General features: G+C 35.8%; 1 protein-coding gene across 3 annotated transcripts in view; it reads left to right on the forward strand.

The window, feature by feature from the left end:
- Wnk3 (WNK lysine deficient protein kinase 3) overlaps positions 1-20,859 on the forward strand; it is a 140,781-nt gene that overhangs the window by 28,280 nt on the left and 91,642 nt on the right. For 2 of the 3 annotated variants that reach the window (XM_026407407.1, XM_026407409.1), the window contains exons 4-9: positions 55-212; positions 5,033-5,121; positions 7,380-7,599; positions 12,844-13,138; positions 14,505-14,608; positions 14,799-14,939. In XM_026407407.1, the coding sequence (XP_026263192.1) occupies positions 55-212; positions 5,033-5,121; positions 7,380-7,599; positions 12,844-13,138; positions 14,505-14,608; positions 14,799-14,939 (1,007 nt within the window). Of the gene's footprint in view, positions 1-54; positions 213-5,032; positions 5,122-7,379; positions 7,600-12,843; positions 13,139-14,504; positions 14,699-14,789; positions 14,940-20,859 lie in introns of all 3 variants that reach the window. The other variant, XM_026407408.1, reaches the window with a different exon arrangement.

The following is a 20,859-nucleotide window of genomic DNA, read 5'->3' on the forward strand; positions in this document are numbered from 1 at the left end:
TTGGTGGATACAGTTTCTCTTTAATCAAAATATGGCTATGGTGTTATTTTGTAGGAACACCTGAGTTTATGGCTCCAGAAATGTATGAAGAGCACTATGATGAATCCGTAGATGTCTATGCTTTTGGAATGTGTATGCTGGAAATGGCTACTTCCGAGTACCCTTATTCTGAGTGCCAGAATGCAGCTCAAATATACCGTAAAGTTACCAGTGTAGGTATAACTTTATTCTTTTTACTTTACAAATTCCCATATTTCATGTTGAAGTTGGTAAAATTGACTTAGTCAAGCCTAATTTTGGGACTACAGTTGTTGCTCAGTGGTCAAGCACTTGCCTAACATGCATGAGTCCTGGTTGTAATCTCAAGATGTGTGTGTGAGAAACATCTAATTTTGGTTTAGTTTTGTATAACAGTATTACATTAACAATTGTGCTGTGTTTTGGTTTAGATGTAATGTCCCCCAAAAGCTCATGTGTGAGACAATGCAAGAAGGTTTGGAGGAGAAATGATTGGGTTATATCCTTAACCTAATCAGTGAATTAATCCCTGGAGGCAGGTAGGGTGTGACTAGAGGAAGTGGTTCTTTGAGGGTGTAGCTATGGGGTAGATATTTTGTATCTGGAGACTGGACTCTCTGCTTTCTGATGGACCTGTGAGCCACTTCCCTCTGCCACACTCTTTTTTAAAAATGTTTTTTAGTTGTAGATGGACGCAATACCTTCATATTACTGTTTTTTTATGTAATGTCGAAGATCAAACCCAGTGCCTCATGCGTGCAAGCACTCTACCACTGAGCCACAACCCCAGCCCCAAGTATTTTTTTTTCTTTTTGTGGTGCTGGGGATTGAACCCAGGGCTTTGTGCATGTGAGGCAAACACTCTACCAACTGAGCTTTATCTCCCCCTACCATCTGCCATACTCTTCCGCCATGAAGTTTTGCTTCAACTCAAGCCCTGAGGAATGGAGCTTGCGTTCTGTGAACTGAGATCTCTGAAACCTTGAGCCCTCAAATAAACTTTTCCTCCTTTACAATTTTGCTGGTCAGGTCCTTTAGCCACAGCAGCAGAAAATCTGACTAAAACAGACTTGAGATAATCTTTAGATTTATAATACATACCTGTACCCTATTGGGGTCATCTAAAATGCTCTATATTAGTGTCTTTGGGAAAATGTACAGGTATATCATCTGTATTCTTTCATTTGTAATGAATTTTTAGATATTTATTAGATGGATCTTATTCTTCAAATCTGAATAATATTGACAAGAAGGATTTGAAGGTTTCTTATAGTTTTACAAGCCTGATTATGAAAGGCAGTTTAAATATAATTCAACAGATACAGTATTTGAGTCCTAGGTATATGTAATTTTTCTGTTAGAGATTGTAAGGAATGAAAAGATGAGGAAAAGGTGATTTCTACCCTCAAATATCTTGTATTCCTAGTAGGGGAATAATATAAATTCACAAGCAACTATAAAATAAGAGGAGGAGAATATATTTAAAATATAAGGAAATAGCAACAGGAATTTTATGATTGTTCAGAGGACGACTACTTCATATATAGTCGAGTGGCTCAAGATAGGCCATGGAAGAGATTATTAAGTGTGAAATAGCTAATACTAATAGATAATGCTTTTTTAAAATTTTAATTTGTTATATATGACAGCAAAATGCTGTCATCTCTGGTTGTATACAAAGTAGAGTCACACCATTTATGTCTTCATACATGTACTTAGGGTTAGATAATGCTTTTTAGCCCCTTAAAATTAATATTATTTTTAATAGAAAAAACATAATTGTGTACATTTATGGAATACAATATGATGTTTTGATATATGTATATGATATGTAATTATCAAATCAAGCTTGTTAACATATACATCACATTTCTTGCTTATATTTTTTGTGATGAGACATTTGAAATTTACTGTAAGTTATTTTGAAATATGCACTGTATTATTATTGACTGTAGTCACTCTGTTGAACAAAAGATCTCAAAACTTATTCCTTGGGTATAATTGCAACTTGTACCCTTTGACTATCAACTCCCCATTATCTCCTTTCCAACCTTTGGTAACCACCATTCTATTCTTTATTTCCATGAATTTTATTCTTTTCAATTTCACATATGATTATGTTATATTTGTCTTTCTTTGCCTGTCTTATTTTATTTAGTATAATGTTCTTTAGGTTCATCCATGTTATTACAAATGACAGAATTTCTTTTTTAAGGGTTAATAGTATTCCATTTGATGGGCATTTAAGAGACTTAAGAGTAGTATTGAGCTGGTAAATGTTTAGCAGTTGATACCATGAAAAACAAAAAAAGAAAAGCACTGATTTCTAGTATTTGCTAATTTTTGTGGTGTGAATACTTCCACCTTGGCTGATTTCAAGTTATTGGTGTGGCCTCACTGAATGCAAACTTGGGAAGAGATGCATACTGGCACTCATTGTATGATACTTCCACTACACATATACAATAGCTATCAACAATCTCAAATGCATAAGTAATGACAAAATGTGGTAAAATATGGAATGGTGTTTTCAATATTTATTACCTTGGCTTTTAATATAATTTATTTAATTCAGTTTTTTTGATTGGCTGTGTTTAAATTGCTTGCAAATTTCTTGAAAATGTAATAGCTCTTATGAGTTTATATGAGAGCTCCAGCACACCATACACGTGATATATAGACTTTGGATCTTGACTTGAACAAACCAACTATAAAAGAAACTTCACTTGAACAATTTTGAAAATTTAAAAGTGGACTGTGTTTTAAATAACATTAAGGAATAATTATTTGAGGAGGGATAATGACTTTTTTTTTTTTTTTTTGGCAGTGCTGGGGATTGAACCCAGGGCCTTGTGCATGTGAGGCAAGCACTCTATCAACTGAGATATATCTCCAGCCTTGGGATAATGACATCTTTTAAAAAAGAATCTTACCTATTAGAGATATAAACTGAAAAAATTGTGGATCACATTATATGATGCCTTAGATCTCCTTTAATGTACTCTAATATATGAAAGTTATGTAGGTAGATAGATGAAATAAAGTTTACAAAATAACGATTGTTTTTGAAGCAAATGATAGTTATGTGGAGCTTCAATATTCTGTTCTTTTTAGTATGTTTGAAATTTTCTTTAAGAGCACAGTAAAAGAGAATATCTTTTTAGTTGTGGCTCACATTTTGGAAATCTCTAAGTAGAAAAGTATTTTGTACTTGATTTGTAAATTATAGTTCCGCAACTATTTTCACTTAGAAACAGAGAAAGGCAATAATTACTCAGGGCTGGGAAATGGATAATAGGCTAGTGGAAAGGTCAAAGAGGACTGTTTCTATAAATAGAATAAACAAGTTCATTTTTAATGACTTTGTTATTTTACCTTAAACTCACAGAATTACCATATCACAATTCATATTTTCGTTTATCTTAAAATGTGTTGAATTTGGGTTCAAATTAACTCCTTATCTTACCAGATTTGTCAGTATATGATACTGGATTTTCTGATTCTGTGGTGTGTAGGGTAGTATGACAGGCATAGAAGTAGATCCCCCCCCCCTTTTTTTTGGTACTGGGGATTGAACCCAGGGGCACTTAACCACTGAGCCACATCCCCAGCCCTTTTTTTAAATTATTTTTTATTTTGAGACAGCATCTCGCTGAGTTGCTTAGGGCCTTGCACGTAGTTGCTGAGGCTGGCTTTGAACTTGGAATCCTCCTGCCATAGCCTCCAAAGCCACTGGGGTTACAGGTGTGCACCACTATGCCCACCTAGAAGTAGATCTTGAATTGCCTCCATTCATGATAATTTTTATTTCTATTATATTATTCTGTTACTAATTTAATTTGAAATTTTGTATCAAATATTGCAGTAATATATTGATTTGAAAAAAATCTAAAACTCAAAAGGTAATATAAAGTATAAAATAAGCAGATTCAGGCAGCTAATACAGTTATCATAGGAATATTTAATACATTTTCTGGACCTATTGAACATTATGAATTATGAATTTTTGTGGAACCTGTTAATTACCATGTAGGATTCTGTTGGTATTACAGTATTGCTTAAGTAGAAATATATGTATATATTTCTCAAATTTTCATACATAGGCATATATATTTCATGCATACACATATATATGTGTGTATATACATACACACACTGCTTGTTTATTGATTCTTGCCATTGTAGAAGACTTTGAATTATATTGAATTGGAGTATTTGAAATAAAAATACTTTATTTGAAATTTTCAAAAGTTTTAAAAATAATAGTTCTCTGATTCCAAAAAGTAGTTATTATAGGGGTTGGGATTGTGGCTCAGTGGTAGAGCACTTGCCTGGCATGTGTGGGCATTGTGTTTGATCCTCAGCACCACATAAAAAATAAATAAATAAAATAAAGGGATTATGTCCATCTACAACTAAAAAAATAAAAAAATAGTTATTATAATTTTTCTAATTGGTTTTATACTATATGTACATATTTGGGTCCTTCTTTTTCCCTATTTGATATTAAATCATGAGGATTTTCCATATCATTAATTATTTTTACCCCCTTTTTTTCATTACTAGAAATTGAACCCAGGAGTATTCTACCATTGAGCTTTATTATCTGAACTCTTTTTAGTTTTTATTTTGAGATAGGATCTTAGTTGCCCAGGTTGGCCTTAAATTTGAGATTCTCCTGCCTAATCCATCTGAGTTGCTAGAACTACAGTCATGCATTGGCTACTTTGAGAACATTTTTAGTTTTTGTGTACTATCATATAATATAAAACATAATATATAAGTTTATCTTTATTGTTGGTTATTTAGATTTATAATTTTCACAGTTATTTATAGAGTTATGGCAAAATTTTAGTTAAAAAAGTTATTAAAGTTTTGGCATATAAATATATTTATATATATTTATCTCATTTAAAACTGGAATGTGATTTAATAAAAATGATATTAAAATGATCATGTTGATTGGATTTTCAATTGCTTAATTTGTGAAAAAAAAAAATGTTTATTCTTCCAGGGCATTAAACCAGCCAGCTTTAATAAAGTCACTGATCCTGAAGTGAAAGAAATCATTGAAGGATGTATTCGTCAAAACAAATCTGAAAGGTGGGTGCAAGTCTAGTGAAATGATATAACTGATGGATGTATTTTTTTCTAATCATACACTGGGTCATTTTTTTGTCCTTTTACTCATGCTAGGTATGACTTTTGAGTGGAAGCCAAACCATATGGTATAGAGTGAAGTGTATCAATGCATGTTATTTGACATTTTAGACTTTAATATTATGTGCTGAATTTTCCTTGAGCTGACATTTAGGTTGTTTGTGTGTATATATTCTGACAAGCTTTCATCACCTTTAACCATCAGCTTAATAGGCAGTAAGCCTACATAGGTTACCTTGCTTCTACCAGTTGAGGGTAGATAGATATATTTTATTTGATCCTATATCCCTGTGTCACAATAATGATAATGTTGATATAGTTGCTTTTGTTTCAGAAGTAATATTGTAGATTTATTATTTGTATCCCAGTGTGTGTTTTCTTATGAACAAGTCATTTTAGTCTTATCTTTTACTTCTCTTTAATTTGAGCCTTGGAAAATTACTGACTTAAATTAGTGGGTACATCTTTTAATTTTTACTACCTTATTAATGATACATACTTTAAACAAACAAATAATCTGCATCAGCGTTTCATTGACCCTCCACATTTTTATTAGTTTTCTAACTTGATTTAGTATTGTATATCTGAGAATACAATAGACCTTACCTTAGCCATTAAGGTAAGTCTGTTGAATTATGGCTTTATTATAGAACACTTAATACAAGCTAGGTGTGGTGGGACAGGCCTGTATAGCTACTCTGAGTGGCTGAGGTGGGAGAATAGCTTGAATTCACAAGTTCAAGAAGACTATATCTTGAGCGACATAATGAGACCCTGTCACAAACAAAAATTTTAAATGGACTTGACAGGCCTGGTGGTTAATGCCTGTAATGCTAAGTAAGGCAGAGGTAGGAGGATTGCAAGTTCAAGGCCAACTAGGGCAACTTAGCAAGACCCTGTCTCAAAATAAAAAGAGTTGGGGATGTTGCTCAGTGGTACAGTGCCACTGGGTTCAATCCCCTGTACCAAAGTAAATAATAATAATAGTAAAAAATGTAGAGGGTTGAAAATCCTCCATTTATAGGACACCAAGTTGTCCACATGATTCTTTTCTGTTTTAAGTGGTACAGGAGGGCCTCTCTACATAGACATTAGGCAGTATATTAGTTTCAGCACCCACTGGCCTGTAATACAGATTGATTAAATATTATATGTCTTTTAAACATTAGTTGAAGAAGAAACACTTGTCCTTCTTTGCAAAAGAATCTTTTGAAGTCTTATGTTTTATTTTCTTCTCAGTGATGGTTAATCCTTGATATTAAGCTAGAGTTGATTCCATTATATGTATACTGTGGCCTAGAACCAGAGTTAAATACTTTAAGAAAACCACTGGACTTTGCTGAACCACATTAGCTACACCACAACGTTCTTCTAAAGAGTGAAGCACACCATTGCTAATGAAGTCAATGACATAAATATTTGTGAAACAGTGTTAATTTCTAATTTACTTTAGAATTTATATCGCTGGGGGAGTTTTTAGTTTCATTTGCAGAGATTCTATTATTGGAGTTGTAGTAACTTAAGCTGATGGTTTAAGGAAAATCAATCCACCCAATATGTACTTCTCTGATTCTTTCTATGTATACTTTTATATATGTTAAAGTTCATTATATAGTAGGTGTGGTGGCACTTCTGTAATCCCAACAACTGGGAGACTGAGGCAGGAGGATTGAATGTTTGAGGCCAGCCTGGGCAATTTAGCAAAAGCTTGTCTCAAAATACAATGAAATGGACTAGGAATGTAGTGCTATCACCTGGGTTCAATCCCCACTACAGAGGGAAAAAAAGCAAAGTTTGTTGTCTAGATGCTTTACTAGTAATAATTAATCTTTTTATTTATTTTTTTCCGTGTTACTGGGGATTGAATAGAAGGGTACACTACTACTGAGATATATCCACAGCCCTTTTTTTCAGTTTTTGTTGATGCTGGCCTCAAATTTAAGATCCTCTTGCCTCAGCCTTCCAAGTCAATGGAATTATAGGCCTGCACCACTGTGCCTGGCATAATTAATCTTTAATTAAAGTTACTATATATGCATGTTATTTGGGATTTCTTTGTATCCTTTACAAGATTTGGTTTTATAACAAAGCAGATTAATGGTTTAATTACTAGAAAATTTAAATAAGGTTGTTGCTTTGGTATAAATAATTTGACTTATTATTGGAAGAATTTATAATGAGATATGTATTTTGCTTATTAGGTTGTCTATCAGGAACCTACTAAACCACGCATTTTTTGCTGAGGATACAGGACTGAGGGTAGAGCTAGCAGAGGAAGATGATTGCTCAAATTCATCCCTGGCTTTAAGACTCTGGGTTGAAGACCCTAAAAAATTAAAAGGCAAACACAAAGACAATGAAGCTATTGAATTCAGTTTCAATTTAGAAACAGATACACCTGAGGAAGTAGCATATGAAATGGTAAGTTTTACCACTGTTTTCCCCTGCCATATATGGTATCCAGGTTTGATTACTTTCTTGTATTCATTGCTTTCTTTTCTCTCATTTTCTCCTGGTTTTTGTTTGTTTGTTTTGTTTGCTTGTATATTTTCAGAATAGGGAATTGAACCCAGGGGCACTTTACTACTGAACTATATCCCAGACCTTTTTATTTTTTATTTTGAGACAGAGTCTCATTAATCATGCAGGCTGGTCTCAAAGTTGTGATCCTCCTACTTCAGCCTCCCAAGTCACTGATATGACAGGCTTGTATTACCATGCCCAGCCTTTCACTGTCTCCTGTTTTCTTTATTTAAATTGTTGTGTTATTGTGAAATGTATCTCCATAGCAGAGTATACAGAATTTGTATGCACACTGTAAAGAACAATAAAACACTACATTTGTTAAGAAATAGAACATTGTCATTGCCTTTGAAGCCACCAGTGTGTTGCTCCCAGCTACATTCCCCTTTCTCAGCTCCTTAGGCAATATCTATCCTGACTTTTCTGTTACTTATTCCTTTGTTTTTCATTATAGTTTACCTAAGTAATATATTGTTTTATTTTGTAAACCTAATAGCAAACACACACCTAGCTGGCTACACAGGGGCATTATTAGTATAGTTAGATGAAAAAAACCCAGGAAGGATAAACTGAAGAGAGTCTCTGGATCAACATCTGGTTTCAGCTTCCCTAAGAGCATACAAGAGCTGCTTCTGGGGAAATCAGAGTATGCGGTTAAGAGTAAGTTCAGGGAAATAAACCCATGGATCAGCACAGTCAGAATACTGGCAAAGACTGTTGTACAGACCAGAAATTAGTTTGGTAACCATACGGTTGGACAGGAAGTGGACCACTCTGATTTTTCCATTTCTAATTTCTCTGTGACCAGCCCCCACCCTCAGTAGATCATAGCCTGTAACTAACTGCTAGGAGGTGTAATTCATGTCTACACCTGCTCCAAGCAGCTGCTAATACTGATAGGAGGGGCATGCATAAGTTTTAGCAGCATGTAGTCAAGACTGGCTGGATATTTTGACCTCAGGTTAAAAAGGATGGGACAGTGACAGTGGGGATCTTGGAGATGATAGCCCTTTACATTACTGAATTAAGGTTATACTATTCTAATCTGAAATGTTTTCCTTGGACATCTGGTGTACAACTGGCATCTGGATACTTACCTTTACTATCTTCCTAGATTTTTCTTTGCCTCACTCTTGTACTGGGTTTTATGTTTCCTAAATCCCATGGTTTTATTTTTCTTACTTGGCCTGTCCTTTTGTTTTAGTGGAACAGTTTTCAGCTAGCTTCTTAAAGTTTTGGGGTATTTTTGCAGTACTGGGGAATGAACCGAGTGGCACTGTACCACTAAACCACATCCCCAGCCCTTTTTATTTTTCATTTTGAGACAAGAGTCTTGCTAAGTTGTTGGGCCTTGCCTCAAACTTGTGATCCTCCTAAGTTTCCTAAATTGCTGGAATTATAGACATGTGCCACTGAGCCTGACTTTCAAACATATTTTATATATCTTTGTATTGTTTTAATATTTACAATGAGCACATGATATTTTAGAATGAGTAAAACAATGTAAAATGACTTAAATTTAAAAAAATCTATAAAACTAAAAATCAGTATTCCTTTGATTCTGCCGACATGCAGAGGTGTAAAAATTCAATATTATCCTGTCTATACTGCAGTATAGTGTTTTAAGTTTTCTGCTAGCTTGTTAATAAGAAAGGGGTACATAGGAGATAAATTCTTTGAGACTTGGAAGTACAAAAATTCATTTTTCCATCTTTGTATTTAATTGATCATTTTGGCTGACCAAGGCATTTTTGGTTGACAGTTGTTTGCTTTTTTAAAATTTGAAGTCATTGCTACTTGCTCATCTAGCTTTTAGTATCATTGTTAAAAAGTCCAGAGTTGTTGTGATACTTGATTGTTTACATGTGATGCATTTTTTTCCCACTCTGGAAGATCTTTTTCTTCTCAGTGATCTAAAATTTCACAGTAATGTATCTTGATTTGAGTCTGTTTTCATCCACTGTTGCATACTCTGTGGATCCTTTCAATCTGTGAAAACATATCCTCTAGTTTCTGGAAAGTTTCTTGAAGTATTTTGATTTCTTGTTTGTTTCTCCTGCTGGAACTGCCAGTTATTTGGATGTTGGGCCTCTTAGAACTGGTTTTCTAATATTCTCATCATTTCTATTTTCCATCTCTTTTTCTTTTTATTCTCCTCTGGTAGATGTTAGTAACTCTGTTTTCTAACTCTTCTATTGAATTTTTCATGTTTACTAATGTGTTTTTAATTTTAAGAGTTCTTTTCATTTTTTTTATCTGTTCCTTTTTAGGGTAAATATCTTGCACTTTGTTTTGTGAATGCACTATTGTCACACCTCTCTATAAAATTAGTGATTTTTGACTCCTCTTTTGAATAAAGAATTTATTGTTACATTATAAATTACTACAAATTTAGTAGCTTAAAACACCACCTGTTTACTATCTCTCAGTTATATAGGTCAGAATTCCTGGTAAGCCTTGCTGGATTCTCTGCATAGGATCTCACAAGCCTCAAATCAAGGTGTTGTCTAGCCTGTTCTTATCTGGGAGTTCTGTTGTGAGATCCTTGTTTCCTTGCTGGATGTTAGCTGGAGACTGTTTTCAGTTTCTTGAAGCTGCTTTTTAGTCCTTTCATGTGCCCAATCATGTCTTCAAAAAACAGGGTTGGCTTGGTGAATCCTTCTAGTGTCATCTGCTTGTAAAATATCACTCAGATAATCTCCCTAGTTTAAGGTCATCTGTGCTATATATACAGATACAATAATGATGGGAGTGATATCTCATCATGTTCACAGGTTTGGCCATCAGGTGAGGGCGTCCTTTAGGGGCCATAATTTTACCTGCTACAGGAACTAACAAACTATCTGGATGGTATTATTGCTTGCATAATAAGACTTGTTAACTTTGACTACTATAGAGTACTTGAGTGGGCCATTATTATAGGAATCTCAGATTGTTATTTATAAATCTTTCATTTTCCTTTGGTAAGATTCTCTAGAGAAGCATTTTTCAGTCTCCTTCCTGGAGAATAAGGGTATTAATACCAGTATTTTGGTAACCAAAAAGGAAAAGGTCTGAGCATTTCTGCATTTGATATCCAGCTGTATATGATTGCTTAATAGTTTTGTTTTTAGCATGGTAGCCATAATATCAACTGTGTTTGATGTTCTGAAAACCAGATACTTTCTTTTGCCCTCTTCAGAGAACAAAACCCTAGATTAATGGGTAGGGAGAAGCAATCATACAAAGGTGTGGAAGGAAGGGTGAGATGCTGGGACCTAAATAATTGCTTCACAAAACCTTATAACTGAGTCTTCCTTATTTTCACTTTACCTTCAGTTATGAAAGTACCTAGTACCATCAGTTCCTGTGGTTTATGATTATTCTTCAGTATAAATGGTTCTTAGTTTTCTGTAGTTCACCTTTCCCAGTTTTTTTTTTTTTTTTTGCGTGTGTGTGTGTGTGTGTGTGTGTGTGTGTGTGTGTCTCGTGCTGGAGCTTGAACTCAGGGCCTTGTGCATGCAAGACAAGCACTCTACCAATTGAGCTATATCCCCAGCCTCACTAGGTTTGTTTTTATTGTCTGTTTGTTTTCTATATTCCAAAGTATTCAAAAGGTTGTTACCATTGCTGTTCTCTTATTTACCCTGTTCTTGTGTGTTTTTAACTTAATCCATTTATTATGGGGTAGTTTTTCTTTTTAGAATTTTGGGAGGGAGCACAATGGGGTTACGTGTGTTTCACCTAACTTTTGTTTTTTTTGTACTGGGGATTTGACCCGAGGGTCCTTTACCAGTTAGCTACCTTCCCACCCCCTTTTATTTTTTTATTTTGAGACAGGATCTTGGTAAGTTGCTTAGGGCTTTGCTAGGTTGCTAAAGCTGGCTTTGAACTTGTTGTCTTGCCTCAGCCTTCCAAGTCACTGGGATTATAGGCATGCAGCATCATGCCCGGCTGTTTCAGCTAACATTTTATTCATCTTTCAACTACTGTGACATATTTCAAGAGTCTGCAGACCCCCAAGACTTGCTTTAAAAAGCAGACTATAGCATTGAGAATGATGTGCCATGGTACCTTCTCAAATCACTTTCTCTGCTGCTCACCTTTGTTGCTCTGAGACCATAAGGCAGAACTGTTTCCTCTCCTCTGATACTTCTAATGCCTAGTAAGATGTAATATTTTGTGGTAAATATACTTCTTTTGCTAGAATGTTGATCTCCACTCCAGACTTCATTTGTACTTTCTTCAATAGCCTGTTCATTCCTTTGTTTGCCTTTTACCAAGGTCCAAATTTACCTTCCACTGTAACTGTTTCCCTATTTCCTTGGGCTCTTTTAGCAGCTCATTTCTACTTCATTTCATTTTAAGTTTGTATCTATTTTATACCTTCAAATTTTGTGTTCATATAGGACAAAATATCGACTTAGTTACTTGTATCTCTCTCTCTTGTCCCCAGTACTAGGCATATTGTAGACATTTAATGCTGCTGAATGAAGAAACCCTTTTAATTTTTTACAATTCTTAATGGCAGTCATAAATTATCAGTAACAAGGCTGGAAGTAATGAAACATCAGAGTTTTTATTTTTATTTAAAGTCCAAACTATTTCAATAATGCTTGTAATACTGTTGTTTTTTTTTGTATTTATTAAAAATATTTTCTTATATTTTTGCATGTATGTATGTCTTTGATTAAGAAAGAATATAGAGATCAGGCATGGTGGTGCATGCCTTTAATCCCAGTAACTTGGGAGGCTGAGTCAGGAGGATCAAAATTCGAGCCTACCTCCACAATTTAGCAACGCTCTATGCAACTTAGCAAGATCCCATTTTGAAATAAAAAGTAAAAAACCTATGTGGCTTTTATATGGCTCAGTGTTTGAGTGCCCCTGGGTTCAATCCCCAGTACCAGGGGAAAAAAACGAACAAAAGAATGAATGAATGAATATATAAGCAAATTGACTGTTGTTTAATAGAGTTTGGAGTTTTGGGTATAAATTAATGATGTTAGTTGGGCTGGGGTTTTATGTAGCACTGGGTTTGATCTTCAGCACCACATAAAAATAAATAAATAAAATAAAGATATTTTAAAAAATAATGGTGTTAAAAATAGCCAAAATCTTAAATGTTAAGGAAGTGCCTTGCTTACTATATTTTGTTTGTAGGTCAAGTCTGGATTCTTTCATGAAAGTGACTCCAAAGCTGTGGCTAAATCCATTAGAGATCGGGTGACCCTGATAAAAAAGACAAGGGAGAAGAAGCCTGCTGGCTGTTTGGAAGAACGCAGGGATTCACAGTGTAAGTCTATGGGGAATGTACTTCCTCAGCAGCAAACTACAACTTTGCCTCCTACTTCTGCTCAGCATACTGGGGCTGAATGTGAAGAAACTGAAGTTGATCAACATGCTCGACAGCAGCTTCTACACAGAAAACCACAACAGCACTGCTCCTCCATTAGAGGTAAAGCAATTAAAATTTATAAAACACATACAAATGTCCAATCATATTTCCTTATTTTTTAAATTTTAAATTTTAATTTTTTGAGAGAGAGAGAGAGAGAGAGAATTTTTAACATTTATTTTTTAGTTTTTGGTGGACACAACATCTTTATTTTATTTTTATGTGGTGCTGAGGATCAAACCCAGCACCCCGTGCATGCCAGGCGAGCGCGCTACTGCTTGAGCCACATCCCCAGCCCCAATATTTCCTTATTTTTAAATAGTACTTTTGTGTTTTTTTAGGTGATTCTATTATCTGTTATTTATTTCATCAAGCCTTTTACAAAACCCCTAAAACAGGCCAGCTAGTTTCCTTATTTTAAAATTTAAGAAACTATTGTTAACTGACTTGTCCAAAGTGCTTGCTGCAGTAGAGTTAAAATCTAGCAACTAGTCTTATTCAGAGAAAAAGTCAAATGACCATACTAATGTTTTTAAGGGTTTAACATAAATCCTTTAATAAAGAAAATTTGGAACTAAAGATACAATGCATTCCTCAGGAAGGAATTTTATAGATGTTAAGACCTTTTGTGTTTTAGGCTAAATTATAAACAGAAGCCCTTTAATTTTTATGCTGTCATATTTTCTTTTCCAAAAGGACACAATATTTGCATAGTAATAACCAATTGTTCTACAGAGGCAGTATTTTTTCCTATCCAGTTTCTAGGAGAAAGAAACTATGACTCTTTGTTTTACTGAAATCCTAATGGCAAGTATAATTCAGTTAGGTATGGATATACATGAAACAGCCAGTAAGTGGAGTTGATTTTTTGTGTGTGATTGTTTTCAGGTTTGTTTTATTAAGAAAATTTTATGGGTAGGGATGTAGCTCAGTTATAGAGCATGTGCTTAACATTATCAAGACCATGGATTTAATCTTCAGAACTGCGGAAGAAAAGAAAATTTTAGTATATATCACAGTGCCAACATTTCATTGCTTAATGGAGAATTTAAATGATGATTTTGATTAATTCTGCAGTGTAAATATTTTACTTGTTTGTGTTTTCAGAATAAAAAAGAAAGAAAAGAAACACTACTACCTATACTATTTCAATTTTGTGCTTTTTATTTTCCCTTCTACCTTTCCTTCCTTCCTTCCTTCCTTCCTTCCTTCCTTCCTTCCTTCCTTTCTTTCTTTTTTTTTCTTTCTTTCTTTCTTTCTTTCTTTCTTTCTTTCTTTCTTTCTTTCTTTCTTTCTTTCTTTCTATTGTTGTTTTAGGATAGACATGACAGTTGGGTATATTTTGACATGTTATACATACATTTTGTGCAACCCATTATAATTCTGATCCAATTCTTGGGTCTGATGCTTCTTTTCTTTGTTATAGGTGACAATTTGTCTGAAGCAGGAGCTGGATCAGTTACACATTCAGATACTTCAAGTCAGCCCAGTGCAGCTTATTCCTCAAACCAGACGATGGGCTCTCAAATGGTTTCTAGTGTCCCACAGGCTGATATAAATGTTCCAGGGCAAATTTATCCATCTCAGCAACTGGTAGGACATTGCCAGCAAGTTTCAGGGGTGAGATGAACTGTTACTTTTTTTAAATATAGAACATCATATTTACTATAAATGGGAGAGTTTATCTTTAATTTTTTTACTTTTTTAACAGTTACAAAAGCAGCCAAATCTGACTCAGCCCCCAATTTTGCCTGTGGTTCAAGGTCAGTCCACTGTTTTGCCTGTACATGTTCTTGGACCTACAGTTGTTTCACAGTCCCAAGTTTCCCCATTAACTGTGCAGAAGGTCTCACAGATAAAGGTAAGATATCATTTTAGAAACTCTGTATTCACTGAGACAAATTTAACACTGCCTAGATTTTTCTAACAAGCAAAGATTCTCTTTTATAAATTCATCATAGTTTAGATAAAGATCACTGAAAACTAAAAGTTGTTTATGCTTTCCTTCACCCAAGACATTCCTCTTGAGGATATACCTAACATTGTGCAACTAGAATCTTGAAACACTGTTTGCATAATTGGGGAAGAAACAGAGGACTCAATGTATGGACAAAAATCTATGTAGGACTTTGATCTCTTTTTCTTGGTAATACTAGTTTCTTCTTGGTATTGAACTTTTCCAGCCTGGTTTGAGTGTGGAGTGATATCTGTTGCAGTTTATTATAAATAGCATTTCATTGCTGGGTGCAATGGTACCTATAATCCCAGTGACTTGGGAGGCTGAGGCAGGAGAATTGCAAGCTCAGGGTAGCCTTGGCAATGAAGTGAGACCCTATATTAAAATTTTAAGGGTAGGAAATGTAGGTCAGGAATAAAGTGCCCCTGTGTTCTATCCCCAGTACCACAAAAAAAGATTTCATAGACTTTAATAATTTTTGGCACATCCATCTAAGTTCTTGACTTGTTTTTGGTTCATGTTTATTTCTGTAGGAGAATAAGAAGTATTTTTGTCTTTCAGACCAGTAAAGTCAGCATTATGTGTTTCCAACAATAATTAAACAGTCTTTGAGTTATTTCATATATTCAAATTATATCCTGTTTACCTAGGTTATGGACTCTGGACCCATGGTTGGCCTTTTCTTTGCCATCACCCTGCTTTCTCCCTTCACTACTCACCATTCCCTGCATGTGCCTTCTAAACTCCTGGGCATTCTCTACTTAGATAGCAGCTGATGTATCTGTTTAAGAGATTGGTGTACAATCAAACCCAGTTCATTGACAAACTTAATGACTACCATCTTCTAGGGATATAAAGTAAAAAACAACATGGTCTTTGGCCTCCTCAAGGAGTTCACAGTCTTGTAAGGGGAAAGCATACACGTACTTGACAAATGCCAGATACATTTAAAATCTGCAGCGGGCAGATTTAGTCTGATATAGTTGAGCTATCCTAGTATTTGGCTAGTGTTTATAAGTGATACAGTACATATTTGTAATTGAGCTCATGTTATGGTTTGGTTTGTTTCTTTCTAAGACTATAATGCAAAGTATGTTGAATGGATTCTTACATTTAACTTAGATTCAACCATATAAGTATACAGGTATGTGAATAAAATGTGTTTCCAAGTTTTTTTTAAAGTTAAAATTTTGTGGAGAAAAAAAGCTAAATATTGTTATGAAAGTGTTATGTGCTTATTTTAAAAAGTTAAAGGTCATAAAATTATATAGAAGAAAGTGAAAAGTTTGTTATCCCTCCAGCTGGAGACACTTATATTCCGGGTATATAGCTCTATGTTTGTCTGTTTTTCTATGTACCCATGTACAGTTTTGTTTATAGATGCATATGTATATTACATACATATTATCTTTGTAATCTGTCCTTTTCACCTACTATATAAAATCCATGTAAGCAAGATTTTGATCATTTGGGTCTTTTTATGAGCCTGGTGGCCCATGTTCTTGGAATTATTATAGCCAACCTATATTAATTCCAGCGAATTTTAGGTTCATTTTAGCTGTGATAATGAAATCAGTTTTGTTTTCTCTTGGGACTTCCACTATCTGGTGTGTGAAGGTGTCAGATTCATTTACTCTGAATCTGCCAAGGTTCAAATGAATTATGTGGTAAGTGCAATAAATGAAAAACCATGAGCAGTATATTGCTGGGACTAATCTCAGCTCTTTGTATATTTAACTAGCATTTACTCATGGTATTAGGATTTTTATGGAACTAATGCCATACCTAGCACCTTTTTGATAATTCGATAACTTTTTTTAGAATATAGCATTATTTTATCAATCATCTGGAACAGTCCCATTAAAATGGGCATGGTATATACATTTATAATTTGAATTTTCCTTGCACCAGCACCAGGAACTGCAGCTGGCTCTTGGAACAGATGGACAAACTTCAGCCCAACCCATGATTTTAGACTTGTCAGTTTCTGGAGTTCCACAACCAGTCCTTTCTGCCGTTTCTCCTCAGACATTGCCTGCTTCACAGATGACTTCCCAGCATCCAACAATTGGTCTTCAACTTGAGCCTGGCCCCAAAAATGGGAATCAGGCATTAACCAAAGCACCAGATGCCAATCAGACTTCTAGTTTCTTACTGGTTAATCACCCTCAAGCTTTGTTGAATCATTCTTCTGCCCAATATGTGAGCAGTGCACAGAATGCTGCTGATACAGCTCAGCTCCCTTCTAATTCCATCAGGGGTCATTCAGGGGCCCATCATCCTTCACAAAAGATACAGTCAGTATCACAGCCCTGCCCAGTGGTACATCAGGAGTCTATAACTCCAACTTCTTCAGTGCCACAAAGCCAGACTGTGCATTTGAAGGAAACCGTGCCTTGTTTCCAAGCCTCTATTCAGCAGCAGCCATTATTTTTACAACCTAAGATTATGGCATCACCACAGAAAAATGTTCAGCAGGATTGTATTCTGCAAGAGTCTGAAGCTCTTGCAAGTCAGCAGCAGCCAAAGGGTGGTATTGAAAGTGTGATTCAGCCGCTGGAACGGCCATCTTATTCTGTTCAACACACTTATCCAGGGCCACCTGCAGAACTACCACCTTTCCCACTGAAGGCTCCTGAGCAGCTGCCCTTTGTGATACATCCCCAGGAACAAACTTCTTACTCATCACAGCCAACTTACCCAGTCCAGGCTCCAGCACAACCTATTTATTCACTGCCAGCCCTGGAGCATCCACTTTACACTGTACAACCACCGGGATCACAGCCAGCCTATTCCATGCAGACTTCTTATCCAGTCCCACCTACAGCACAGTCCTCTTATTTGGCACCGGCCCAAGGGCAGTCTGCTTACCTAGTGCAACCTCCAGTTCGGTCACCATTTGCAGACCAGACAGCATATGCGATCCAGGCAGCTTATCCTGTGCAACCTATGGAACAGCCTGCTTATCAGGCACTGCCTCTTGAACATGTCTCTTACTCAGGACAGACTGCTTACACCATCCAGACTACTGAACAGGCAACCTTCATAACCCAGCAAGTATACTCAATAAACCCTCCTGATAGCCAGCAAGTACCCATTATAAACTCTACAGATCAAAAGTTATACTCTGTACCACCTTGTATAGCACAGACATCTGAGCAACAAACCTATTTAACACAACCACAAGGTAGTACTTCTTTAACATTGAAGCAAAAGATGTACTTAACACCAAGCTTAGATACACAGTTACGTTCTACTGAACCTTTATTTAGTGTCCAGCATTCAGTGGCTCCATCCCAAGCAGATGTCAGTTTTGGACACCAGCAGCTAAAAACTCAGGTGCAGTCAACTAGTATTACATCTCAGAGGGCAGCAGAAGGACAACTTCAACACCCTGAGCAGATGTCCTTCATTCAGCGGGCCTCTTCACAGTCCCAGATCCAGCCCACTCATTTCTCAGCACAGATTTCCCAATCACATCTAACACCAAGCCAGGTTTCTCACTCAGCTTTCATTCAGCATCAGCAGATGACTCATTCATCTCGTAGACAAGCACAGAAAATCCATCATTTGTCTACTCAAGACGGTTCCATAAATCAACAGCAGTCTTTGTGTAGCCAAAATACTGCTTCTCTACAGCAGAAGGTACCTGATTCACAGACACCTAACCAAATTCAGTCATTACCAGGTATTCCAAAGACCGTTCCAAACATGGTCCAGATTTTACCTTCTTTGCAAGAACAGTTGCAACTGGCGGCAGTGGAACAACAACATGTAATACAGCCTTTAGAGCAGCCTCAAGTGTTTCAGGCATTAGACAATAGTCAAACTTTTCCCCATGGCATCCAGCGACAGTCTGCTGGCCAGCCACAGTGGCAGCCATCTTGTAGCTTAGCAGCCATTTCTGGGTCATCAGAACCACAATTACAACAGCAGACCCTCTATCAAAACTCTGGGATAGCCCTTCCAAATCAGCCGTCTTCTTCTGTTCATCTCCTGACACTTAGCATTCCAATACAGGCTTCCACTGCCTGTCAGAGCATTTCTGTATTACAGACACAGCAGCATTTGCAAGGCCAAGAAATTCCAAAGGTAAATCTTCCTGTGGGGGGAATGTGGATGATTGTGATTTTTTTTCTATAATGTTCAAGAATCAGGGAAGTAGTAGCTATAGTCGAAAAGACACTGAACTGGGTGGGAATCACAGTCCCCATTTCTTGTTCTTTCCTTATTCACTGGGTAACCTTGATTCAGGTCTCCCCTGGGTTTCTTCATCTGTAAGGTGAAGTGAGCAGAACAGGTTATAACAACAACAACAAAAATATATTAGAACACTTACTTGGGATCTATCAGTGAATAAAATACAAGTATCCCTTCTGTCATTGACTTTTGTTCTCTATACGAAAGACACTTAACAACCATTGTAAAAATTAAGTTATATAATACAATATAAGGTTCTCTAGAGAAAGCATAGAGCAGGTTAATTTGGAAAGTGGGTTTCAGGTTTAAAGAAGGTGGCCATCAGAGTAGGCCTCATTGGAAAGGTGTGATATTTGAGCAAATATTGGAAGTAGATGAGGGAGTCAGCAATGCAAATTGGAGGTGCAAAGGCCCTAAGGCAGTAATGTGGGCATGTTTGAAGAACAACAAGGAAGCCAATGTAGCTTTCTAAGATTTCCTGGGCCTAAAATATTAGGAGCCTATGCTTCTCTTCCAGTTCTACATTTATAATAAAGTATTTGCCCATATGAGAAATAATTAAACAATATTGAGTTATTCTTATGTGCCAAACACTATCCTTTTTTGTTTTGTTTTGTTTTGTGGTGCTAGGAATGGAATGCAGGGCCTTGCACATGCTAAGGAAACATTCCACCACTGAGATACATTCCCAGCCACCCAGATACTATTCTAAAGGCATTACATGTATTGTCCTCACTCTAGCTCTAGGAATCCTATCATTGTCCTTGTTTTACAGGTGAGGAAGGTAAGGTTCAGAGAGGTTAAATAACTTTCCAAGGGTCATACAAGAGGGCCAGCATTTGAACCAAGACTACCTGGCTTCAGAGGCTATGAACTCAATCATATACTACATGGCCCCTTTGTAAGATACCTACCCTCCAGGTCAGTATTGGAGAAAAAGGGGATGATAACTTCAGTGACAGTTAATCAGGGAATTGATTGAATTAATTAAAGGAAAGAACAGAATATGATCCATTCTTTTTTTTTCTCTTCTGTTTTAGATATACCTGAAAAACTCCAAAATTTTGAGCTTGGCTAATGAAATGCCTTGAGATCCATATAGATAAAAGGTGTGCAGTGTTGTAGCAATTTTCTAGTGATTATATATTACTATTCCAAACAGCTGTTACTTTAAGTATTATGTGTTTTAAAATTCCCTCTTCAGGGGCTGGGGCTGTGGCTCAGCCGTAGCGCACTTGCCTGGCATGTGTGAGGCACTGGGTTTGATTCTCAGTACTGCATATAAATAAATAAAAATAAAGGTCTATCAACAACTAAAAAAATCTTTTAAAAATTCCTTCTTCATCAGCAATATAAATTATAATGAACGCTGATACGTATATGCTGAATCCTAACAGGATTGAGGAAAGATAAATATATTTGCTATTGAGGTTTCATCAGACAGGGCATACAATTCTAGGATTTATATCATTAGAATAAAGGGTCTCACAAAGTATTTAAGATTGATTGGAATGCTTATTTCTGCATGTGATATATACCTTCCTTACCTAATTAAAATTTTTCCCCAACATCTTATTTGAAAAATATCAAAGGTACAGAATAGTTGAAAAATACTGTAGCATGA

The sequence above is a fragment of the Urocitellus parryii genome, chromosome X, assembly GCF_045843805.1.
Source record: "Urocitellus parryii isolate mUroPar1 chromosome X, mUroPar1.hap1, whole genome shotgun sequence".
In the NCBI taxonomy this organism is placed as follows: domain Eukaryota; kingdom Metazoa; phylum Chordata; class Mammalia; order Rodentia; family Sciuridae; genus Urocitellus; species Urocitellus parryii.